Source organism: Arvicanthis niloticus, chromosome 1 (assembly GCF_011762505.2).
Source record: "Arvicanthis niloticus isolate mArvNil1 chromosome 1, mArvNil1.pat.X, whole genome shotgun sequence".
In the NCBI taxonomy this organism is placed as follows: domain Eukaryota; kingdom Metazoa; phylum Chordata; class Mammalia; order Rodentia; family Muridae; genus Arvicanthis; species Arvicanthis niloticus.
In genome coordinates this window covers 146502663-146530635 of record NC_047658.1, presented here as the reverse complement: position 1 = coordinate 146530635, position 27973 = coordinate 146502663, and the positions used below count along the sequence as shown (strand labels likewise).

Below are 27973 nucleotides of genomic sequence, written 5' to 3'. Positions count from 1 at the left end.
TTAGGGTGGTTACCACAGCTAGGCTTTATTCTTGTATCAGCAGAAGCGGAAAGACCCCAAGCCCAGAAAAGGCACTGCTATATGTACCCTAGAGTGGTGTGTTCACTTCTGATTGGCTGTTCACTCATTACCCATAATACGCCCCGGGATGGGCAGTGACTTTGGTGCGCTTTTTGCCTTTTGCTCCTGCTTAGTTAGTTGTTTACTTGTGGGAGGAGAGGATACCCGCGCCATCTTGTAATGGCGAATGCCATCATGCTCACGTGACTCCTAACAAAATGGCTAAAAGGCAGTGTGTCTAATGTGGAAAGCAGTGAATTAAACCCTCAAAAATATCACAGAAGATGTCTCAACTGGAGCCATGCATTTGATTTTCAAGCAGGGATGAAGCAGAGCTGGAAGGCTGGAGGCACTGAGGCCAATCCACTGAGCACTGGGGTTATATCTATGTCCTTTGGGTGAACCAGAGGTTTCAGGTTGAAGTTCTGTAAAATGCTGGTTAGGAATAGAAACAGCTCCATGCGTGCCAGGCCTTCTCCTGCACAAATCCGTTTCCCTGTGAAAAAATGTCAAAAGAGGTAACTATGCCTTATTCACAAATGTGAGTCCAAGATACACCGTGCTTTTAACTAATATTAGAGTTTAGGAATAACTGTTGAATTATTGATTGTGTGGCTAGATGGATGAATGGCTGAGAGGATACCACATTAGGTAAGTTGACAAAGGTGGGTCACATTTATTTCCTAAACAGCATGTGATTTTAAGGAAATAGGAAGAGCTATGGAAGATGGGTGCAGAGCACTCAACTCAGGCCCTTTACAAGAGAAGCAAGTTATCTTAACTGCTGAGTCATGTCTTCAAACCTATTCTTACTTTTGTAAAAAATGGCACATTCTAGCAAGTTTTAGGAATATGCTCACAATGACTTATCCAAACTGAGGAGCTATTGGCAACTGATGGCTATTAGCGGAGGGAGAGTTAGTTAGGTCATGGATGTGGCCCCTGGTACATTACCAGATTGCAGTGGCTAGATCTATACTTATATACACAGTAGCAGCATATAGAAGACTCAATGGGTACATGAAATTGGGAGAGAGAATGGTACTGGGGATTACGAGAGGACTGGAGGGATAAAGTGGGAGTGTTTAAAACATATTGAATACAAGTAAGAAACATTAATAACAAATATATATTTTTTAAAATATTGGGCATTTTTTTGTTCCTGATCTCTATCACAAATGGGTGGGTAGGTGGGTGTGAGAGCTCCTCATAGAAGCAGGGGGAGGGGGATGGTATAGGGGCTTTGCAGAGGGGAAACCAGGAAGGGGGATAACTTTTCAAAGGTAAATAAAATAACCAATAAAACATCTTTAAAACAATGTGGTAATTCTTAATAGTCCCCTGGGATAATGATGTGTGATTCTTTCTCACTGCACTAGTCCAACTGTATCATCACGTTCACTCATCTGTGTTTTTGGCTGACTGAGCTGACTGAGCTGACTGAGCTGACTGAGCTGACTGAGCTGACTGAGCTTGAGTTTTGGAGCTTCTCTGTGTGTTTAGAAACTTGTTTCAGTTTTCCTAAGCCAGGCAGTGAAGAAGGAGCAACAAGAATGAAGAAGCCAAAATATGGCAATGTTTATATTCATGGTAAGTGAGCAAAGACTAAATGAAGTTTAATTTCCAGAAGAAGTCATTAAGGACTGCTTGGTATCTTTGTGATATAGCTAAAGGCAGAATGCAAATAACATAGATTCTAGTTTTCTTAAATTGTCATAAATAATTGTGAAAACAAAAGTTTCCCTTTTTTTTAATCTTTTGACAGGGAACATGTTTCAACAAGGGCAATGTATGGGCACTTGGAATATGCTCCTGATTATGTCCAAATTATAAATCTATTAACCTTATAGGTGTCACCATGTAAGTTCCAACATAGCCACAGTGTGCCTCCCGTTTGGGCCACTTTGTGCTGGCTAATTTTATGTCAACTTGATCAAAGCTAGTGTTATTTGGAAACAGAAAACCTTATTCAAGAAAATGCCTGACAAGATTGGCCTGTAAGCAAACCTGTGTGGCTCTTTTTTTGATTGATGATCGATGTGGGAGGACCCAGCTCACTGTGGGTAGTGCTACTTCTGGGTTGATGGTCCTGGGTTTCACTAGAAAGCAGGCTGAAGGAAACTTGTTGGCAGCACTCCTCCATGGCCTCTGCATCATTTTTAGAGTTCAGGTACCTGTCTTAAATTTCTGTCCAGACTTTCTTAATGTTATAGTACAAGATGCAAGGTAAAATTTCCTCTCCAAATTGCTTTTAGTCATCATGTTTTATGACAACAACTGAAAATGTAATCCAGACACATGAAAATGAGTTTTCATTACCTGCTGAGAAAGGCATGAAGTAGTCACTTTTCTTAAAGTTTCCATTCCCATCTAGAAAATGGCCAGGGTCAAACACCTCTGGGTTGGGGAACTCCTTATTATCATGCAGCACTGATGTCAGTGATGTTAATACTGTTGTTCCCTGGAACAACATACACAGAGACACCGAGTTACAAAAAAATCATGGAGCTAGAACATATTAGGAAAATAACCTAGTTCACGGTCTGCTCCATAAAAGAAGTTAAATAGATTTTTAAAAACATCAGGTCCCCCCTCACCCAGATCCTGGTGACTAGAGCAGATGCCCAGTTGATCTGCTCCCCTGTGGAAGCTTTGTCGGGGGCATCATAGAGAGGCCATGGCTCACAGAGCTGCAGTGACTGGAGCAGACACCCAGCTGATCTGCTCCCCTGTGGAAACCATGTCGGAAAGCATCCCAGAGTGGTCACTGCTCTCAGAGCTGCAGACATTTTTGAGAGGCCACTGCCCTCAGAGCTGCAGAAACTTTGTCCAGAGACATCCTAGAGAGACCACTGACTTCAAAGCAGGGGACACCATATCCTGAAGCATCCTAGAGGAATGACTACACTCAGAGCAGCAAACACCTAGCTGTTCTACTACTGAGGAGACACCATATCCTGAGATATCCTAGATGAGCCACTGTATCCAGAATAGCTGGAGCTCAGGATCACAGAGACATCTAGACCCCGAGGAGTTCTGACACAACCAAGATAACTGGAAAGGCAGGCTCTAGTCAGAACCAGTGAGTGCAGGTAGCACTAGAGCTAACCAAATGGCTAAAGGCAAGCGTAAGGATGTAAACAACAGAAAACAAAGTTACGTGGCATCACCAGAACTCAGTTCTCTCACTGTAGGAAGTCCTGAACACCACATCACACCAGAAAAGCAGGACTTGGAATTAAAATCACTTCTCATGAGGATGATAGAGAACTTTAAAAAGGACATAAACAATACTCTCAAAGAATTTGAGAACAGAGGTAAACAGGTAGAAGCCTTTAAAGAAATGCAAGAAAACACAACCAAACAGGTGAAGAAATTAAAGAAAACCATCCAGGATCTAAAAATGGAAGTAGAAACAATAAAGAAATCTCAAAAGGAGACTAACCTGGAGGTAGAAAACCTAGGAAAAAGATCAGGAGTCATAGACGCAAACATCACCAACAGAATACAAGAGATAGAAGAGAGAATTGCATGCGCAGAAGATACCATGGAAAACATTGACACAATGGTCAAAGAAAATGTGAAACGCAAAAAGCTCCTAGCACAAAACATCTAGGAAATCCAGGACACAATGAGAAGACCAAACCTAAAGATAATAGGTATAGATGAGGGTGAAGACTCCCAACTTAAAGGGCCAGTAAATATCTTCAACAAAATTATAGAGGAAAACTTCCCTAACCTAAAGAAAGAGATGTCCTTAAATATACAAGAAGCGTACAGAACCCCAAATAGACTAGACCAAAAAAGAAATACCTCCTGTCACATAATAATCAAAGCATCAAATATACAAAACAGAGAGAAGATACTAAAAGCAGTAAGAACAAAATGCAAAGTAACTTATAAAGGTAGACCCATAAGAATTACACCAGACTTCTCACCAGAGACTATAAAAGCTAGAAGATCCTGGACTGATATTATACTGATCCTAAGAGATCACAAATGCCAGCCCAGACTACTATACCCAGGAAAACTCTCAATCACTATTGATGGAGAAACCAAGATATTCCATGACAAAACCAAATTTACACAACATCTTCCCACAAATCTAGCACTTCAAAAGATAATGGATAGAAAACTCCAACACAAGGAGGGAAACTACAACCAAGAAAAAGCAAGAAAGTAGTCTTCCAACAACCACAAAAGAAGGTAGTTACACAAACAGAATTCTACCTGTAATAACAAAAATAACATGAAGTAACAATCATTTTCCTTAATATCTCTTTATGTCAGTGGACTCAAATATCCAATAAAATGATGTAGACTATCAGACTGGATACATAAACAGGACCCAGCATTTTGCTGCATACAGGAAACACAACTCTGTGATAAAGACAGACAGTACCTCAGAGTAAAAGGATGGAAAACAATTTTCTAAGCAAATGATCACAAGAAACAAGCTGGAGTAGCCATTCTAATATCAAAAAAATTGATTTTCAACCAGAAGTAATCAAAAACGATAAGAAAAGACACTACATACTCATCAAAGGAAAAATGTACCAAGAAGAATTCTCAATTCTGAACATCTATGCCCCAAATGCAAGGGCACCCGCATACGTAAAAGGAAGTTTACTAAAGCTCAAAGCATAGATTACATCTAACAAAATAATAGTGGGGGATTTCACTTTCAGCAATGGACAGATCATGAAAACAAAAACTAAACTGAGACACAATGAAACTAACAGACTTATGAACCAAATGGATTTAACTGCTATCTATAGAACATTTCATCCTAAAACAAAAGAATATACCTTTTTCTCAGCACCTCATGGTACCTTCTCCAAAATAGACCATATAATTGGTCACAAAACAGGCCTCAACAGATACAAGAAGATTGAAATAATCCCATGTAACCTATTGGACCACCATGGACTAAGGCTGTTTTTTAATAACAACAAAAACAATGGAAAGCCCACATACATGTGGAAACTGAACAACGCTCTATTCAATGATGACTTGATCAAGGAAGAAGTAAAGAAAGAAATTAAAGACTTATTAAAATTTAATAAAAAGGGAGGACACATCATCACAAAACTTGTGGGACTCCATGAAAGCAGTACTAAGAGGAAAACTCATAGCTGTAAGTGCTTACATAAAAAACAAAACAAAACAAAACAAAACAAAAAAACAAAAAAAAACTGGAGAGAGCATACACTAACAACTTGACAGGACACCTGAAAGCTTTAGAACAAAAAGAAGCTAATATTCCCAATCGGAGTAGATGGCAGGAAATAATCATACTCAGAGCTGAAATCAACCAAGTAGAAACAAAAAGAACTATACAAAATATCAACAAAACCAAGAGCTGGTTCTTTGAGAAAATCAACAAGATAGATAAACCCTTAGCCAGACTAATCAAAGGTTACAGAGACAGTATCCAAATTAATAAAATCAGAAGTGAAAAGGGAGACATAACAACAGAAACAGAGGAAATTTAAAACATCGTCAGATCCTAACACAAAGGCCTATACTCAAAAAAATTGGAAAATCTGGATGAAATGGACAATTTTCTAGACAGACACCAGGTACCAAAATTAAATCAGGATCAGATAAAATATCTAAACAGTCCCATAACCCCTAAAGAAATAGAAGCAGTCATTAAAAGCTTCCCCACCAAAAAAAGGCAGGGACAGGATGTTTTTAGTGCAGAATTTTATCAGACCTTCAAGGAAGACCTAATACAAATTCTCTTCAAACTATTCCACAGAATAGAAACTGAAGGAATACTACCCAATTCATTCTATGAAGCTACAATTATGCTTATACCTAAACCTCACAAAGACCCAACAAAGAAAGAGAACTACAGACCAATCTCACTTATGAATATTGATGCAAAAATACTCAATAAAATTCTTGCAAACTGAATCCAAGAACACATCAAAACAATCGTACATCATGATCAAGTAAGCTTTATTCCAGGAATGCAGGGATGGTTCAATATTTGAAAATCCATCAATGAAATCCACTACATAAATAAACTCAATGAAAAAAGCCACATGATCATCTCACTAGATGCTGAGGTATCATTTGACAAAATTCAACATCTCTTCATGATAAAAGTCTTGGAAAGATTAGGAATTCAAAGCACATACCTAAACATAGTAAAAGCACTATACAGCAAGCCAGTAGCCAACATCAAACTAAATGGAGAGAACCTTGAAGAAATCCCACTAAGATCAGGGAATAGACAAGGCTGCCCACTCTCACCCTACCTATTCAATATAGTACTGGAGGTCCTAGCCAGAACAATTAGACAACAAAAGAAAGTCAAAGGGATACAAATAGGAAAAGAAGAAGTCAAAATTTCACTATTTGCAGATGACATGATAGTATATTTTAGTGACCCTAAAACTTCCACCAGAGAACTCCTAAACCTAATAAACAACTTCAGCAAAGTGGCTGGTTGGATATAAAATCAACTCAAACAAGTCAGTAGCCTACCTCTACTCAAACAATAAACAGGCTGAAAAAGAAATTAGGGAAATGACACCCTTCACAATAGTCACAAATAATATAAAATATCTTGGAATGAATCTAACCAAGCAAGTCAAAGATCTGTATGACAAGAACTTCAAGTCTCTGAAGAAAGAAATCGAAGAAGATCTCAGAAGATGGAAAGATCTCCCATGCTCCTGGATTGGCAGGATTAACTTAGTAAAAATGGCCATCTTGCCAAAAGCAATGTATAGATTCAATGCAATCCCCATCAAAATTCCAAATCAATTCTTTCTAGAGATAAAAAGAGCAATTTGCAAATTCATTTGGAATAACAAAAAACCCCAGGATAGTGAGAACCATTCTCAACAATAAAAGAAATGGGGGAATCACTATCTCTGAACTCAAACTGTATTACAGAGCAGTACTGATAAAAACTGCATGGTATTGGTACAGAGACAGGCAGGAAGACCAATGGAATAGAATTGAAGATCTAGAAATGAACTCACACACCTATGGTCACTTGATCTTTGACAAAGGAGCTAAAACCATCCAGTGGAAAAAAGATAGCATTTTTAACAAATGGTGCTGGTTCAACTGGAGGTCAGCATATAGAAGAATGCAAATCAATCCATTCCTATCCCCTTGTACAAAGCTCAAGTCCAAGTGGATAAAGGACCTTCACATAAAACCAGATATACTGAAACTAATAGAAGAGAAGGTGGGGAAGACCCTTGAATACTTAGGCACAGGGGAAAAGTTCCTTAACCGAACACCAATGGCTTATGCTCTAAGATCAAGAATTGACACATTGGACCTCATCAAATTGCAAAGCTTCTGTAAGGCAAAGGACACTGTCAATAAGACAAAACGGCAACCAAGAGATTGGGAAAAGATCATTACCAATCCTAGATCCGATAGAGGGCTAATATCCAATATATACGAAGAACTCAAAAAATTAGACTCCAGACAACCAAATAACCCTATTAAAAATGGGGTACAGAGCTAAACAAAGAATTCTCAACTGAGGAAATTTGAATGGCCGAGAAGCACCTTAAGAAATGCTCAACATCCTTAGTCATCAGGGAAATGCAAATCAAAACAACCCTGAGATACCACCTCACACCAGTTAGAATGGCTAAGATAAAAAGTTCAAGTGATGGTAGATGCTGGCGAGGATGTGGAGAAAGAGGAACATTCCTCCATTGTTGGTGGGAATGCAAGCTGGTACAACCACTCTGGAAATCAGAAAACTGGATATAGCACTACCTGAGGACCCAGGTATACCACTCCTGGGTATATACCCAGAAGATGCTCCAACATATAACAAGGACATCTGCTCCACTATGTTCATAGCAGCCTTATTTATAATAGCCAGAAGCTGGAAAGAACCAAGATGTCCCTCAACAGAGGAATGGATACAAAAAATGTGGTACATTTACACAATGGAGTACTACTCAGCTATTAAAAATAATGAATTCGAGAAATCCTTAGGTAAATGGATGGAACTAGAAAATATCATCCCCAGTGAGGTAACCCAATCACAAAAGAACACACATGGTATTTACTCACTGATAAGTGGATGTTAGCCCAAAAGCTTGAAATAGCCAAGATTCAACTAACTGACCACATGAAGCTCATGAAGAAGGAAGACCAAGTGTGCATGCCTCGGTCCTTCTTGGAAGGAGTGACAGAATGCTCAAAAGAGCAAATATGGTGACAAAGTGTGGGACAGAAAGTCAAGGAGGGGCCATTGGGAGACCACACTACCTTGATATCTGTCCCATGTGCAGTCACCAAAGATAGATGCCGATATTGGTGTCAGGAAGTGCATGCTGACAGGAACCTGATGCAGCTGTCTCCTCGAAGGTCTGCCAGAGTCTGACATATCCAGAGGCGGATGCTTGCAGCTACCCATTGGTCTGATCAAGGGTTCCCAATGAAGAAGTTAGAGGACTGAAGAAGCTGAAAGGGTTGGTGGCCCCAAGAGGAGAGCAACAGTGCCAGCCAACCAGAGCTCCCCAGGGTTTAAATCATCAGCCTGGGAGCACAAAGAGAGGCATCCATGAGTTCAGCTGTATACTTAGTTGAGGATGGCCTTGTCAGGCATGGGTGGGAGAGGAGATCCTTGGTCCCATGAAGGCTGAACACCAAGTAGGGAGGAATTCGAGGATGGGGAGGGGGAAGTAGAGGGTAGGTGGGGGCACACCCTTGTGGATGCAGGAGGGGGGATGGAATAGAGAGTCCCTGGGTGGTGGGGGGAATGGGGTAAGGGGATAAAATCTAAAATGTAAATATAACATCCAATAAAAAATATGAAAAAAAAGAAATTCATGGTCAAAGATAAAATATGTTACAATGGAAAGAAAAAAATTAAAATCACCAGGTCTTACTTAAAAAAACCTATACTTAGAAAAAGTGGAAAATCTGAATGAAATGGATTATTTTCTAGACAGATACTATGTAACAAAGTCAAATCAAGATCAGGTAAACTAGCTTAACAGTTACATATCCCCTAAGGAAAAAGAAGCAGTCATTAAACCTTCCAACCCCAAATAGCCCAGGGCCAGATGGTTTACTACAGAATTCTAGCAGACTTTCAAAGAAGAGTTAATGCCAATACTCCTCAAACTATTCCACAAAATAGAAACAGAAGAAACACTGCCAAACTCATTTTATGAAGCCACAATCACCCTGACACCTAAACCACACAAAGACTCAACAAAGAAAGAGAACATCAGACCAATCTGTCTTATGAACATTGATGCAAAAATACTCAATAAAATTCTCTCAAACCGACTCCAAGAACACATCAAAAACATCATTCACCCTGATAAAGTAGGCTTCATGAAAAGGATGCAGGCATGGTTCAATATATGGAAATCTATCAATGTATTCTGTTATGGGCTTTGTCTGCCTTGCTGCTGGGAATGACCTCTTGGGGAGGTGGAATGCAGGAGTTTGATTGATTTTATCTCATGCCTCTGCTGGGAAGCACCAAGACACCACTCCAGGAGTGGGAAAACACATTTTGAGATGTGGGAAAGCTGTAATAGAACTGTTTGGGGGGTTGGTAGTAGGGAGGTCCCTGGTCCAAGAGGGTGGGGCCATGGAATTCTCAGACTCATGGATATTCAGACCCTGCTGAGTCACAGAAGAGCTGAGAATGGAATAGGGATGGACTGGGGACAGTCTCTAGCCTGGGGCTGAGTGAAGGGAGTCCCTGAGTTGGGTGATTATCCTTAACTTGGTGGAGGCAGGCTGGAAGAGGAGAGGGATCTTGTTTGAAAGACTTATGTTGCAGGTCTGTAAACAAAGGCCTTCTCCAGGTTCCTCATGATGAGTCTTGATGAAAGTGACAGTCCATGTTTAACCTTATTGTTTATTAGCTGCCCATGGTGGAAAATAGATGCATATTGCCTTTCTCAGGGTCTGACCCAAGATTAAATACCATTTACAGGGAGGATTGTCTAGGAAATGAAGCTTATTGATTAAGCCCTCAAGGTCTATAGGTACTTCATTAGCAAGGGGCACTCTGTTTTCACCTATGTGACCATATGACAAGTTTCTTTTATGTGAGAAGCATGGCACCTGTTCCAGGTGAGAATTTTGGCAAGGAATGAGGAGTTGCCTAAGTCTCAGGTATGTGCCCACTGAGTCTCATGGGTCTCAATCTGTTCTACCCACCAAGCTTGTTGGCATGGTATTATCTTACAAAATTCACTATATAAACAAACTTGAAGGAAAAAAAATTACAAGATCATCTTAATAGATGCTGAAAAAGCCTTCAACAGAATCTAGTGACCCTTAATGTTAGATGTCTTGGAAAGATCAGGAATTCAACGTATATACCTAAACATAATAAAAACCACATACAGCAAACCAATAGCCAACTTGAAGCAATCCAACTAAAATCAGGGACAAGACAAGGCTGCCTGCTCTCTCCCTAGCTATTTTATATAGTACTTGAAATTTTAGCTAGAGCAATAAACAACAAAAGGGGATCAAGAGGTTACAAATTGGAAAAGAAGAAGTCAAGGTATCACTATTTGCAGATGATATAATGGTATATATAAGTGACCCCCAATTCTACTAGAGAACTCCTACAGGTACTAAACAACTTCAGCAAAGTGTCTGGATATAAAATTAGCTAAAAGGAATCAGTGACCCTCCTTTATTCAAATGATAATTGGGTTGAGAAAGAAATTAGAGAAACAGCATTCTTTACAATAGCTACAAATAATATAAAATATCTTGGTGTAACTAACTAAGCAAGTGAAAGACTGCTAAGGCAAAAACTTCAAGTCACTGAAGAAAGAAATCTGAAAGTGTAAACATTTTCCATGTTCATGGATCAGCAGGATTCACATAGTAAAAATGGACACCTTATCAAAAGCAATCTACAGATTTAATGCAATGCCCATCAAAATTCCAATGTAATTTTGTGTTGAAACATTGAAAGAGCAATTGTCAACTTCATATGGAAAAAATCAGGATAGCCAAAACAAATCTGAACAATAAAAGAACCTCTGGAGGAATCACCATTCCTGACCTCAAGATGTACAACAGAACAATAGTGATAAAAACTGCATGGTATTGGTACAAAACCAGACAGGTTGATCAATGGAGTAGAATAGAAGACCCAGAAAAAGAATGGGTTAATATAAGTGAGAACAGTGATATTTCAACACACAGAGCACATAATGTAAGATCAGTCCCAGTGATATGGCCAACATGCCATCAATGACATTTAAAGTCAGGACTCTGGAATCTGGGGCCAATATTGCTGATTCTGTTCTACTTAGCTTCAGGTTTGGCCATGAAAGTCTCAGTACCTGCATCTCTAGTTCATCATGTGGTCTTCGTCACATAGATTATAGTTTCAAATAGAACACTGTGTTTTGTGTGTTTAGTAATGAAAAGATTACTTAAGGAAAGTATACAAAATTTAGAAGGACAAATATCACTTGTTTTTGCTCTTTTGCACAATTCATATATATAAATATAACCATGTGATAGTCTACTTTCTTATATGGAATCTATATATTTGTATAAATACAAACAAGTGGTACTATTTGTAGGATGGAAGTGGAATAATGGAAGAGGATAGGAAGAAAGAGAGACAGAAAATAAGATTATGTTACATAAAACAAGATAAACCAAAAAGAGTGATTAAGAAACTGGAAACACCCTATATGTCCCTCAACTTAGGAATGGATACAGAAAATGTGGTACATTTGCACAATGTAATACTGGATGGGATAAGATAATATGATCCTGACTGAAGTTACTCAGACCCAAAGGTTATGCATTGTATGTACTCACTGATAAGTAGATATAAGCCAAAAAGTTCAGAATGCCCAGAATATAACTCACAGACCATATAAAGCTTTAACAAGAAGGAAGGCCTCAAGTGTGAACACTTCAATTCCACTTAGAAAGGGAAACAGAATAATCATGGAAGGCAGACGGAGGGAGGGATCTGGCTGGGAGAGGTAAAGAGGATTGGAAATGAGGGCAGGATCAGGTATGGGGTGAGAGAGGAGAGAGGCCTAAAAAGGGCTAGGAGAATGAATGGAAATATACAGCAGAGTGGGATTGGGGATGGGGGAGGGAGTCCTGTAGAAAGTCCCAGAGACTGGGGATATAAGAGGCTTCCAGGATTCAATTCAGATTGACCTTAGCTGACATGCCCAACAGTGAGGAGATGAAACCTGAAGAGACCACCTCCAGTAGATAGACAGGGGCACCAGTGCATGGATTGGCTGACCAACCTATGTTCAAAAATTTTGACCCATAATTGTTCCTGTCTAGTCAAAATGAAGGGACAAAAATGGAATAGAGACTGAAGGAAAGTTCATCCAGTGACTGGTACAACAGGGGATCGATCCCATGGGCAAGCACCAATTCCTAACCCAGTCCCAAAAGGACATGCATGGCATGTATTCACTTATAAATTAGCCATAAAATACAGGTACTATGTTACACTTCACAGAGCCAAAGATGCCAAACAGGAGTTAAGGCCTGAGTAAGGAAGTTTGAATCTCATTTAGAAGGGGGAATAAAATAGTCATAGGAGGCAGATGGAGAGAGGGAAGTGGAAGGGGAATGAAGGGTTCAGGATTACATATGGGGAACAACAGAAGAGATGGATAGATGGCCATGAAAATTAATAGAAATCTACAGTTGATGGGGGTAAGGAGGTGAGGGGCATCTCCAGGATCATACAGAGGACAAGGATACAGAAGAAATCCAAGAATTAATAGGGTTGACCGTAGCTGTGACTCACTACATCTGTAATATGGAACCTGAAGTGGCCACCTTCTGTAGCCAGGCAGGAACCCCAAATGGAGCAATAGAGGTACCAACCAGCCCTCAAAATGTTCAAATCAAAAGCTATCTTGTTTACAAGAAACACAGGAACTTTGGATAGAGCAGAGACTGAAGGAATGGCCAATCAATAACCAGTCCAACTAGAGACCCATCCCATCAGCAAGCATCAATCCCTACCACTATTAATTATAGTCTCTTATGTTTACAGTCAGGAGCATGTTGTCCTCTGAGAGGTTATACACAGCAGTGGACTCAGACAGATACAAACATTCACATGGATGGAGCTTAGGGACTCTTATGGAAGAATAGGAGGAAGGCTTGTGGGGCCCCAAAGAAGACCGGAACTCCACAGGAAGACCAACAGTGTCAACTAACCTGGACCCTCAGAGTTCTCAGAGTCTAAACCACCAAACAAAGAACATACACTGGCCTGATCTAGGCCTCCCTGCACATATGTAGCAGATGTGCAGCCTGGTCTTCATATGGGTACCTAGCAACTGGAGTGGGGGTTATCCCAAAGATGTTGCCTATAAGTTGGAGCTGTTCTAGCTGGGCTGCCTTGTCTGATCTCAGTGTGGGGGTGGAAGCACCTAGTCTTGCAGAAGTGCCAGGGTAGAGGTATGCTGGGGTGGGGGTGGGCACATGCTCAGAGGAGAAGGGAAGGAAGGAATGATGGAAAACTATAATCATAGCTACATAGGGATGTTTATTTCTGTACCATGAGTTTTATGAAGGAAAAGAATGGATTACTCTAGCTCACTACACACAAAAGTGAACAATCACATCAGGAACAGCTAGCAAAGGAGTGAAGGAGTTTGAACTTAGCAGATGCAACACTCTAAATAAGACAGTAAACGTAAGGAGGGGATCAGGGAGATAGGTCATTCCTGTCTCATTCTTTAGCCTATTTAGCATTTAGTCAGGTATAAAGGCATAAAAATTTACGTTATAATAGCATAGACTTCACTACTGAAAAACAAAAGTTTTATTCCAGGTATGTGTTTTGGCCAAAAGATGGAAGCATGAGCATTCTACCAAGTCTGATTATAGGGTAAGACCCATGACCACTCTGTAAAATCAATTCAACTTTGGCCACAGAATGAAATTAGTAAATGTGATCTGGTATTAATATTTCCCGTAAAATACAATCTTTATATATATTATTTTAAAATGAAAAAACTGATATATCTACTTACAATAGAAAGCTTTTAGATTGTTAACTAAAATATCTGGGTAAGTAGGTGTAAATTTGAGAGTACCTGAAAGTTAATCAAAGGCTTATTATTCTAAACTTAGACTCTCTGATAATTAATCTGAAGCGTATATTTATATTTTTTACATTTATATTATTTATATATTTATATATATTATATGATGTTTTCCAGTCATATTCAATTCTGTATCAGGGCTAAAGTTCTACATTAATGACATCCCAAGGGAGAAGATGTTAGAACAAATTCAAACAAATTTATATGCTTACAGTAGTTATACTTACTGATAAAATATTAGCCAATACATTGATTATAACCATGGGTACAGAAAGTAAACTTGGAAAGAATGTCCACAATTATATAACTAAAATTAATGTTAAAGTAAGAGATTACAGCTCATTTTTTTAATTTCTGATAACAACTAAAAATCTTAAGATATCAACTTTAACTACAGGCTTGAACCTTCAAGTTATAATCCTTGTTGATCAGAAATAAAACTGGCTTGTCCATTAGATTAGTTGAATTTATCCATTCAACCATTTCTATCTTATAGCGTTTATATCAACATCAGCTGTTTTCTGGGAGGGTTACATAAATGAATAGCTTGAGTTATTAATTTGAGTTATTTTACTTCTTTCTACTCGATTATATATTATCATCATTGGATTTTAGTGAGTATAGAAATTAAAAAACAGGTCTGTTAAGTGCTATGTGTAATTTGTTGAATGCTACAATAACATAGGCAGAAATTAACAGCAGGACTATGAAAAATACATGGAAATATTAACTCAGAAAACACCTTGAAATTCCACATACTCTTATAGATAAATAATTAGAAACAATTAGTTAATTTTGCAAAGGTAATTAAAATAACAAAAACAATGTAATGAAATCACTTGTTTCTACAAACCATATACAAAGGAATGCAAAGGTATTAGAAGAATTGTAGTGAGAGAGCATTAACTATTCTGTAAAGTCTGAGAAAATATTTCAGTAAAAGTCTAAGAAAATAAGCTACATTGTTGAAAAGAAAGTATTACACAGAAAAATAAACAGGCCAAATAAAAGAATTACATAATCTTATGAATGAATCGAGGAATTCAGGATAAAAGCTCTTTCCAATTAAGTGGTATTATTTTAAAAGTTCTAAAACATTCCAGAGGAGTTTTTGGGGAAATCAACAAAGTGTTGGAAAATAAACATGAAAATGTAAGCACTTAAGCTTTATTAAATTATTTCGAAAGCAGAGCAAATGTGGAAGTGTCACGACTGTGTTCCTCCCTGCTATAGAGCTGCTATCCAATCATGAATCAGCATAAGGCACTCATAGCTCTATATGACTCAATGGACTGGAACCACATTGTGAATCTGGGAGCCTCAAAGGCATACAAAAGCTTACCTTGGGGATGAAGTAGTTCCTGAAATTAATGTCACAGGTCACTTCATGTGGCAGGCTGTTGGGGATGAGGTCAATGAATCTCTGGACCTCATGAATCATGGCATCTGTATAGGGCATGTGGCTCCTGTCCTGCATGCAGGGGCTTCGGTTTTTGCCGACCACATGCTCAATCTCTTCCTGGACTTTAGCTAATTGGTCACAGTGAAAAAGAAGTATTGGAAAAGGAGAGAAGTGACATGTTTTTTACAACAAATCAAAGCAGGCCTGTCTAGGGCATAATGAAGATGCCCTAAAATGTCATTATTAATGGAAAATTTGAAAAGACCTCTAATCAGCACACATGTACACACACACACACACACACACACACACACACACACACACACACTCACAGACCACATCACATAAACCTATGTAGGACCGTGAAAGGCAGCCTCGGTCCTGGTTAAGCAAGGTTAGAAACCCCGGTGACCCTTGAGGGGACGGAAGGCGTTTTTCCACACTCCTGGACATCAGGCTCCTGGCACAAGGCTGCAGCCCTCCATAGATTTGTGACCATCAGTCACATAAGTGCTTCAGCCCAAGCTCCTCCACAGGTAGAGGAGTGACCTATGGTTATTTCTCTTCAAGACAGATCTCCATTTTAATGAGGTACCTAAAAGTCTGGAGGCTTAGCCAATAAACTCCCTTTTCCAGACACTTCTCCTTGGAGAAGATATTTAACCTCAGGTCTGCCCTGAGAACTGGGGTATGGCTTTACTCATCCACTTTCCACCATGGCAATAAATGCCTTAACACCATGGACTTCCTCCTTTCATCGGGATCCACGGTGGGGAGCCATAGAGAAGGTCTTCACCTACTGAGCCATGTCTGATATCTAATACAAGGCCTCTCTGTGCTCCCAAGCCAAGCCAGCCTCTCCACCCCCATGGATGAAACAAAGGACTATCCCCACCAGACCCAGCTGGAGTTCCCCCATCTTCCACTTGGCCCTGGGCTAGATAGATAGTGGGCTTAGCCCCTACTCCATTGATCCAACTCTCACTCCCAGTGGTGCTTGGATGACTGAGAGCCTGAGAATCAGAAGGCCACATGCCCTGCAGGCCTGGGGTTCCCTGAGCCAGCTCTGGCTGTTCCCTGGACCTCCTGACTGTGCTTCCTCAGCCCAGCCTGGAGTGGTGTCCCACAGCTTCCCCATAGCCTGATATCTGCCTGGCACTGTGGGGTAAGCACAGTCAGAACTCCCTTGTCCTGCCTCCCTGAGTGGCCTGAGCCCTGTGGCAGAGAGGACACAGGACCCTATTAACCCTACAACCATACACACTGCAATTGTATCCATACCACTGGCCTACTAAATAGTTACTACTTGTGTGTAAAGCATTTGCCTCTGTGTGTGTGTGTGTGAGTGTGTGTGTGTCTATAAATACACATTTATAGATGTGCATTTGCACTCATTTACTTAGACATTGGAGGCAGGATGATGATCTTAGATGTTCTTCAGGAGTCATTCTCCTGTTTCTTCTCAGTCTCTAAGAACCTTCAGTGAATTGATTAGGCTAGACCATCTACCCAGTGAATACCTAAGTTCTGTTGTCTGCATATCTCCAGTAGTAAGATTACAAACATGTGGCATCATGTCAGACATTTTAAAATGGGCTCTAGGAAATGTGCCATGTTTGTTACATTAATGCAAGTTTACGCAGGGCATGGAGATTGTGCCTCAGCAGTATTATAAACATGCATTTCATGATCAAGAATAGATTTAGGCATACAAAACTGCTATGACATAGATGTATGATGCTGTCCTATAAAATTAAGATTATTACTCATTAGCATATACTTATTATTTATAATCATGATAAAATATAAGTACTTAAATAGTTTAAACAATAAATTTAAATATAGCTATGTGTTATGATAGTCACTGATGAAAGACATTTGAAATCAGATATTTGTTAAAATTCAATATTCATTTTCAATTTATGTGCATGCATGTGTAGTTTGAAACTATTTTCTCCAACTATTTTCTCATTATTCAAAAGTGACAAGATTCAAGTAACAACTATTTGAATCTTCCAGAATCCTCAATATAGGGAATAAAACAACATGCAACCACATATTCAGATGGTGCCTACTCCCTGCCCGGGAACCCAGAACACAAGGTCTCTGCTTTTCACAATCACCCTCCTTATTACAACCAGTGGAACAGAAAATGAAATACTGAGATGTTAGATGACAAAATGCAGGCCACTAGCCAGCATCTTATCAGCATCATACAGGGATGCAGTGGTTCTTCACCTGTATCATCCTCACCTGTTACATGTGGGTACTTCAGCAGGAGTAGGAGAGCATATCTCAGTGTTGTGCTTGTTGTCTCTGTTCCAGCAGCAAATAGATCAGTCACTGTTATGGCCAGGTGTTCAACCGTATTTTTCAGCGGTTGATTGCAGTCTTCCTAAGAATGATTTGATACAATAATCTGATTTATTTATTTATTTTTATTGATCACTGAACCACAACAAATCCACAATATTGGACAACTATATTTTGTGGCCGACACAGTCTCTAAATGTACAGTAGTGGTGGAAACTAATATGGAATTTCAGAAATTGTGATATAGATGTTACATTTTATTTTTTATATTTATATTTCTTGTTTGTCTAAAATTGCATTCCAAAGATTATCTGCCCATGTGCATGTATGTTTGTGTGTACAATGCTTGGTAAGTCTATAGAAAAAATGGAAAAAATATGGTTTTGTTTATTTATTAAAATCTGTTCTAATAGTTTATATGATAAATGTAGTAAAAACATTGGCAGACACTTGACTCTAATGCTTACTCTACTATTTCAATACTAGGTTACAGGAACCAGTATTTTTTATTCTTTGTACCTGAGTTCAATAGATCCTTGATAGAGCACTCCTAACTAGATTTCACTTGTGAGGAAACATAATTTAAATTAAGGGCAAGTGGAAAATTACAGACCTGATATTAGAACTGTGGCAAACCTTTTATGAAGAATTTGCTATTAAAATTTTTAAAAAGTTATTTATGGACTCAAATTGTAGACTTACCATAAAGTTCAATTGTATAACAGAGATAAGGAAGCACAGCTAGCAAGATCATATTGACACAGTGAAGATAACTTGGGTCAAGTGCATATTTTATCAACTAGAAACATGAATGCACTACCTAATCTGAGGAGACATAAGTCATAAAGAAAGAGTGAGAACTACTCATGACCCTCAAGGGATTACAGAGACACTAGGAGAAATGCAGTCCATGAAGCTGAGAAGATGATGTGCTACAGAATTGTCAACAAGGTTACAGCTTCAAATGTTCAGATTGCAGACTTATAGCTAAAACATTATTATTATTTTTAAGTATCAAATGGATTATGTTTTCATAATCTCTAGATGGCTTCTGGTGCATTTAATATTTTATAACCAACACTATTAAAAATCACTAACTTTCTCTATATTGATATCTGCCATACAAAACCACTCATCTATCTTTATAATGCAGCTCTAAGTCATTTTCTAACAACAAATATAACATTGCTTACATCAAAATTATCCTCAAGTACCCATAAAATTTTACACTAAAAAACTAATAATTTTATTTCCATATGTTGAAATGGTAATTTTATTTCCATATGCTGGAATACATTTGGATACAAAATGGTGCAATTATGGAAGTTATATCTTAACAGTAACTAACAGCTATCTACCTGTGTTTCAGGATTGCTCAACAAGAGGGGAGTCATGCTGTTACTGGAAACCTAATCAACCATTCTACTGAGGTAATAGTTCTTAAACTGGTAAAATTCTTACCTGTATTATAAATAATTTTCTAAATACCAATACACTACTAGAGCCTTCACAACTCATCAATAAATCTTCTTGGTGGAGCAAATGGAGAAAGAATCACCTAGTTAAATTGCAGAGAACAACTGACTATGGGTTTCCTTCTCCCAAATTATTAAGAATGAGGACATCCTAAATTTTGGAGGCAAATGGATGGAACTAGAAAATCTCATCCTGAGTGAGGTAACTCAGACCCCAAAGGACATGCATGGTATGTACTCACTAACAAGTGGATATTAGCCAAAACAAAAAAGTGCTGAATACTCAAGATACAGTCCACAGAACTCAAAAAGGTCAACAAGCTGAAGGGCCCAAGTGAGGATACTTCAGTCCTATTAAGGAAGGAGAAGAGAGCAACCACAAGGGGGGAGGGAGGGGCATGGGAAGGAAAGTGGATGGCGGGGAGGAAGAGGGGAACACAATCTGGTATTGGGTCTGGGGAAAGGATTGAAATGCCTGAGAGCTAGCAGAAAGAATGGAAACATGCAATCTTGCGAGGTAGGAGGTAGGGAGTACCCTCAAGAATGTACCAGAGACTTGGGAGGTGACTCTCAGGACTCAAAGAGAGGAACCTTAGATGAAATGCCCTACATTAGGGAAAGGGAACTTGTATAGCCCACCTCCAGCAGAAAGGCAGGGCATCAAGTGAGGGATGGGATGGCCATCCCACAGTCAAAACTCTGACCCATAAATGTTCCTATCTGAAAGAACTGCAGGGATGGAAATCGAGAGGAGCCTGAGGAAAAGAAGGTCTAGAGACTGGCCCAAAGTGAGATCTAGCTCAAGGGGAGGTCCAAAGACCTAACACTATTACTGAGACTATGAAATGCTCTCAAAAAAAGACTTATGACTGCCATACAGAAGACCCAACAAGTAGCTGAAAGAGTCAGATGCAGATATTTGCACCCAACCAATGGACAAAAGCTGCTCACCTTTGTGGTTGAATTAGGGGAAGAAGAAGCTGAGGAGAAAAGTGACCCTGTAAGAGGACTAGCAGTCTCAATTAACCTGGACTCTTGAGTTCTCTCAGACACTTGATCATCAACCAGGCAGCATACACCAGCTGATATGAGCCCCCCAAAACATATACAGCAGAGAACTGTTGGGTCTGGGTTTAGTCAGAGAAGATGTACCTAACTCTCAAGAGACTGGGCAGGGAGTGGGGAGATAAGGTGGGGTGGGGGTAGGGGGTAAGGACATCCTCAAGGAGGGCTGGGGTCAGGGAGGGGGTATGTGATGTGGAACAGTCAGAGGGTGGACTGTGAAGGGAAAAATCTGGAGTTTAAAATAGATAAATAAGTAAAAAATACAAAAAACAAAGATATAAAGTTGATCTTATAAATGTGCTAAATTAATTAAAAATAATAGAATTGTAAATGTGTATGCATCAAATAAGTGACCTCCAATAAACATCAAGCAGACATTCCAAAGCCTAATTAATCTTTTTAGATAAAAGTATGAAATTTACCATAATTAATATTCAATTACATACAGAACATCTAGAAAGTAATGAATTGATTAGAAAATAAATGTTTTTTAGAACACTAAAAATTATCTAAAATTTAAACACATATACAGAACACTCCATTCGACACAGAAGTAAATATTCTTCAGTAAAGACAAATGTTAGCTTTGACTAATCTCAACAAAATTAACTGCATTGATGTCATACAAAACATAAATAAAAAATTCCATGTAAAACAAAAAGGAAAAAAACCCTAATACTAATAAACTGTGTCAACATAATTTCAAGGTTAAAAATTAAACTTAGTTATGACTTTCTGCAATAGAAATTAGTAAACTAATATCCTCTTATCAGTGAGTGAATACCATGTGTGTTTTTTTGTGATTGGGTTACCTCATTCAGGATGATATTTTCTAGTTCCATCCATTTACCTAAGAATTTCTTGAATTCATTGTTTTTAATAGCTGAGTAATACTCCATTTAGCCCAGAAGCTTGAAATAGCCAAGATTCAACTCACAGACCACATGAAGCTCATGAAGAGGAAAAACGAAGTGTAGGTGCTTTGATCCTTCTTAGAAGGAATAACAAAATACTCAAGGGAGCTAATGGAGACAAAGTATGGGATAGAAACTGAAGGAGGGGCTGTCTGGAGACCATTTCACCTGGGTATCCATCCCATGTGCAGTCACCAAAGGTAGATGCTGATGAGGATGTCAGGAAGTGCATGCTGACAGGAGCCTGCTACAGCTGTCTCCTTAGAGGTCTGACAGAGTCGGACATATTCAGAGGCGGGTACTCACAGCTAACCACTGATCTGATCAAGGGGTTCCCAATGGAGGAGTTAGAGAGAAGACTGAAGGAGCGGAAAGGGTTTGTGGCTCCATGAGGAGAGCAACAATACCAACTAACCAGAGCTCCCAGGGTCTAAACTATCAGCCTGGGAGCACATAGGGAGGGAGCCATGACTCCAGCTGTATATGTAGGGGAGGATGGACTTATTGGGCATAGGTGGGAGAGGAGATCCTTGGTCCCATGAAGGCTGGACACAGAGTGTGGGGGAATTTGAGGGTGGGGAGGTGTGAGTGTGGGGTAGGTGGGGGCACATCATCATAGAAGCAGGAGGAGGGAATTGGATAAGGGCTTTCTGGGCTGGAGGAAAATGGGGTAAAGGGATAACATCTGAAATGTAAATATAATATCCAATAAAATGTCTAAAAATACCCTCCAAAATAAAATAAATTAATAAAAATAGATTTAAAAAAGAAATTAGTGAACTAATATGAAATCAAAGAAATACATGTATAGTAGTGGAAAAAGATTTAAGATCTCATAATCAAAGACATGAAAGATGTATGCACTTAAAACCATTTCTGACACTAAGAAACAAAAACTACATTAGTAGGTGAAAAATTGGTCATGCACAAGTATTCAAAATTGGAATTGTTTTAAGATAATGGAAATACTCCTCAAATTAATCTAATTAATCACATGCATCTATAATAATGTTAAAATGAAAAATATAATCCACAGATTCAAATGAAACTGTGGAGAAAATTTCCCCAATGTGGAAACCTACTACCGAGTATAAAGTGAAAGCCTTGTAGTGTTGACCCACAGATCAACATAAAGACCCAAAGAACTTATATGTCTAACTGTGCACAGACTCATGCGCAGACAAACTTGCCTTACACATGAAATAAAACTTAAAAAATAAGGGATATTTTATCTATTAAATTATATATTGTCTGTTGAAAATTTCAGCTGTCCTTTACACAGATAATATGAAATTTCGATTTGAATCAGAAACCTCAATATTGGAGATATGCACACATAAAATGAAAACATGCTGCCAAAAATATGAACACAGATATTTCCAGATAAATTACTTAGGCAAGTTGGATGTAGAAATAACACAAAGATACATGAATGATGAATATCTGCTTTTTGGTTCTTGTCCTTGTAAATGAAGTTTGCTGTAACAGAAGTAGGAAGTATGGAAGCAAACTACATTTACAGGAACATTTACAATTTTATACAACTTCAAGAAGACAGAAAGTAAAGTCTCATATGCACAGAGCTGGTTTAGATGTCAGTTTACTCAGTCACAGAGGCAGAGGAAAGTCTATAAAGAAATCACTCTAACAGTTACTAATAATGTGGTGGAATTTGAGGAGTAGTTGTTAATGACTGTGGTATGTGTCACAGAATGATACAGAATTTTAAAATTAGATACTTGGTAAGTGCAGTATTTGTAAATGCACTAAATAATACCACAGAGCATTCAAAATACATCTATTAGCATCATATGTTAGTTTTATCTCTGTTGTGAAAATGAAAAAACCCCGTAAAATCATTGAGATACTAAGTGCAATTTTTGTATAAATACCCATTGGCCTCTTTGAAGAAAGTATTAACATATCTAAAAATTTAAATGGAAATGTAAAGGATTCAGAATGGTCAAGCAATCTGGCAAAAATGAGTACTGAAGTTGAGGAACTCACATATTAAATACTGTTAAAATGTTTCAGGAATGAATACATGTGAACACTAGACTGGTAGCAAAAGGTATAAAGAGAGATGAAGGGAGCAGAACTGATTCTTTCCAGTAACCATGGATATTTATCATTGATTGTTTTTTTAAAGTGAGAGTGTCTCAGAAACTCTCAGAAAACTGTGTTTTTCCTAAATTACACAATACCAACAGCTAATCATGACATCATGCCCAAATAATTCCTGTCTCTAATGTCACTGGGATAAATTCTTTGAAAATTATCCTTAAAGCTTTACTCTTTCATCTACCCACTCTTACCAAGGTACACCTCACTCTACATCATTCAGTCCTTTCAAGATGCCTGTAGATCAGTAGAGGTATGTCAAGACCTATAGGAAACACTAGTGATCCTTAACTGTGGGATGATGATGTCCATGTTCATGTTAAGATAGGACAGTTTATGATGTATGGTTAATTGTGATTTAATTCTTCTTATCTGCCTTTTGTGTTGCTTTTTCTACTCACAAGATTATTTTAAATGTTCTTTTTTTTGTTTGCAATTTTAAAACCAGGGTCGATTAACAGATTCATTTTATTTCATCTAGGCATACTCAAACAAACTAGTAAATACTAAATTTTTTTCAAGTGATATTGTCATGATTTTAGACATCAGCGGAAATTAGTGAATATTCAGAGAACTATAAAGAACTTGATCAATGTAGTAACTGTATAAATGTATATAAACACTTTACCTGCCCTTTTTGAATTAGGAAATAATCAATAAAGTCCCGAGGAGTTGTAATATCCAATGATTCTTCATGTTCTTTTATTTTATCCAAAACATAATTTTTAATACAAGTATAATTTTTAAAAAATTGGTTATGACTTCCTGGACAATAATCAAGCAGAGCGGGAAATGTATTGCAAACCTACAGGAAAATGCAAGAATTTACTAAATGAATATATAGTAATGAAGTAATTAAGGTATATTTGTATCATACCACATGACTGATTTGTATTGATAGATCAAAATATGTACAGAATTCATCTTAAGGAGGTAGTTTGTTTTTATACACAACATTTCTCTATTTTAATAGAGAGATTTGAAGAAGAAATTACTGCCCAAATGACCAAAGATCATAGTAAAATGTTCACACTCACATATCTTTTTAGTTCAAACTATGTTCATGTTAGTTCTTTGATGCCTCCAATAAACTCTAATCTCATGTTAAAAATACCACATATACAGATTACTTACACTCATACTCTATAGAAGAAGTTAAGATGACTGAGTGACTTGATTTACAGATGAAATTAAAGATCTGAAGATTTTATTCTTACCAAGCAGCTTTTTACAGAAAAGAGTACATGCCTTAACATAAATTCTATACCAAAACCCTTGTGGGTTTCTTACACAGTCATTCTTTATGCAGTTTGCAGGAAAAACCAGTTCAGCTTAAACAATTCTGGGAGGATGTTTATGATCCACATAGAATGAAGTCACGCACCTTGTTACTCCTTCCTGTTTCCCTGACAACTAGAATTCTAGCTGATGCACCAAACCACTGAAGTAACTGCTTCCTGGCAGCTTTCATTGCCACACATATTCTTTCCCCTTTAAGAGAATAGTCTTTCTATACTAAGATATTCCTTCCTGGTAATATGATGAAGATGTATGTAATTGTTGGAAAGAGGCCAATAAATTTACTAAGTAGAAGAATGTCCTATGAGTGACTTGCCAGCTTTCGAGAAATGACTACTTAATCAAAAGATTTCTGTGGAAGCTAATGGTGAAACCAATGGATAGGAAGATAGCAGGCTAAAACAATCCTGGCATTGGTCCTTCTGGTTTTCCATTTGTCTAGCAAAAGGTTTAGAACTTCGTTCCAAATATTCTTTCTATAATGTTAGTCAGAACTGTGATGTCTGGTCACTTCACTACTCTGTGCTTGTTGAATTCAACCTGTGAGTAAGAAAGAGTGTAAGAGTTGTCTCAGAAGAAAATGATCATGGCTTCACCTGCAACCAGGGGGTGCTCAGAATCTTGGTAATTTCATTTAGTTTTTCCATCAAGTTAAGAAAATTCTGATCTTTATAATCAAAACGATCCTGGAAAATAATGGAGCAGATGACATTGCATGGAGCACAGCCCAGGATGAAGGTGGGGTCACAGGGTGAGCCTGAGGAAATGGAAACAAATGTAAAATACCATTAATATATACATAGAAAATACCTTGCCCTTGTTAACATGCTAAGGTGCTTTAGACATTTATGCTACATTCATGCTAAGGGGAATGCATGGTTTGGCAATGCATTGTAATATTAATATGAGACCTATACATCTTACTAGAAAAAATATTTTAAATTGGCTAGGAACCACATCACTTATACAGCCATACTTAGATCAAGAAGTAAATGTCAAATTCTAAACTTGCACTTACCATTGGTTTTCCTCAGTTCCTCCACAAGGCACTGTGCTTCCTCTTTAACACGGTCCTCAATGCTCCTTTTTCCCATGCCTAAATTCCTCAGAGTCATGAGTGAGAAACGCCTTGTGTCTTTCCATCTATTTCCATTGCTAAATACAATGCCTAAAATATAAGAACAGACAGTACAGAGTATATCCCAGAGATAGAAGAACATGCCTGGTGGCAGCCATAGAATCCCAAACTGTGCCTGAGGAGGAAGCATGGTCTCTGCTTTCTACCCTTTAGCTCACTAGGAATATTGTTCAGCACAGAGGAAAGTACATCCACTCTTACCCATTCCATTAGCAGCTTTATCAAAAGCTGGGAACCTTCCTCTCCCAGCAAACTCCTCCCCATGGTCAACCAGAGCTTCCTTCACCGCTTCATAGCCATGCAACACCACAGTGGGCTTCCAGCCCAAATATAGAGTATACACAGGGCCATAAACTTTTGATAACTAGAAATAGAAAAAAAGATTGGAAATATTAGGGAAATGTCACTTTATTCTCATTGGTTTAAAACACTTTTAGGCTGGTAATATTGCTGTGTTATAATATATTTGTTTAGAAAGACTCAGTTTTAAGTGCATGTTCCTTGAATTTTGAGTATTTATCATATGTGGATGATCTATATTGTAAAAGAAACTGCACAGATAGCTGACACACTGATGACAGTAAAATGTAACACTATGATATTAGGCAGCTCTCTTCATCTTATTTCACAAACAAACTGAAGAAAGGTAATTCTACTTTCATTCCCAGATCCTTATTGCAAACAAGTAAAGAATTAAATTGGAACTATTCTTATTGAATATTGGATGCCCATGGTCACTTCACACAGACACAGACATCAGTAGTCAAATGAGTGCTGCAAGATCAGATGTGAACCTTCTCCTGTGGAAAGTGCAGAACCCTGTGACCATGAAACCTACAATCTTTTGGTCACCAGTAATAAAAGTGTCTATTTCCTGACAATTGTTACAAAACTACAGAAAGCAGGCATCATAGCAACTGCACCACAGAATGCAACACTTGTGGAGAAAACACATTGTCATCATGAAGCGTTCTTGGCTCAAAGGACAGATCTTATAAGTAATAAAAATAGATTGGGCAGCTACCATATACACTATGTCACATTGTTGTTTTCATTTCCTATGTGAGCCCTCTCCACAAGTTTTACTTCATATCAGGCATCAGATAGTTCTTCAGAGTTAAGTACCACATGCTAATTTAAGAACAATGAATGTTTAAACTTCTGACTAATTGAATGAAATATTCATCAGTCTTCACCTTCAGCCAAAATAAAAGAAAATGTTCAGAAAACAAGAATTTGAATAAGCATAACTTTGAAATTCTGCGATCATATTATAAAATGCAATGACATAACTGTTTTTCAACCTGAAACCTTGCTCATTACTAATTACCTAACCAGGAACAGAGGCAAAAGACAGAAAAGACACATTAGAGTTTTCTACTTAATGAACATTTTAAAATAATATTTTCTCCAGTAATAGAATTTCATTGAAAGCAGCATGTCTTATAACTCCCTGTGCAAAATACTGAAGGAGCATAAGGCATACTTACATTGGTGAAGGATTTTTGAATATCCTTCACATCTATCTGGAGGAAATTACCAATGATTGGAAGAGGAGTGGGGCCAGGAGGGAGCTTCCCTCCCCCAGAGCTCTGTCTCCAGAGTGAGAGGAGAATGAGACAGGAGAGGCTGAGTACCAGGAGCAGGACTGGATCCATGGAGATGCTTCTTACTGATACAGCTGTGATTGGGGCAGAATTTTTATAGTGCAGCTAGAGAATAGCACGTTGTACTTTGGGACATTGTTGACTAATCAAACACTGCTTAATCTCTTTTCCAAATAGACTTTGCAACAATAGTAAGAAAAATAAGAACTTCATTTACCTTGTCCTTTATGTACTGCCCATAAGAGATTTTGCTTTAATTTACTTAAGTTGTGTGTGATTAAATATTGCTGATAAATGTGAATAAAAGAAATGTTTACAACATCAATATTTCTTGAAAATACTTTATTCTTTAAAAATTATTTCATTTTTTGAGATTCATGGTATCATTCTGTTCTTTATATTTCCTTTCTTCATCTCAAACCTCTCATGTTTATAATTCCTTGTTTTCTTTCTAAACCATGACCTCTTTTCTCTTTAATGGTTGTT

At 38.1% G+C, this 27973-nt stretch overlaps 1 protein-coding gene across 1 annotated transcript; it reads right to left on the bottom strand.

The window, feature by feature from the left end:
- Nucleotides 1-27564, bottom strand: LOC117714049 (cytochrome P450 2C37). The gene is made up of 9 exons (XM_034510666.3): nucleotides 27371-27564; nucleotides 26082-26244; nucleotides 25761-25910; nucleotides 25339-25499; nucleotides 24072-24248; nucleotides 17809-17950; nucleotides 15496-15683; nucleotides 2380-2521; nucleotides 1-556 (listed from the first exon to the last, which is right to left on the bottom strand). Exons 1-9 carry the CDS (start codon nucleotides 27536-27538, stop codon nucleotides 375-377), a joined length of 1473 nt encoding a protein of 490 aa, XP_034366557.1. The 5' UTR covers nucleotides 27539-27564; the 3' UTR covers nucleotides 1-374.
- Between the last annotated feature and the right edge of the window lie 409 nt (nucleotides 27565-27973).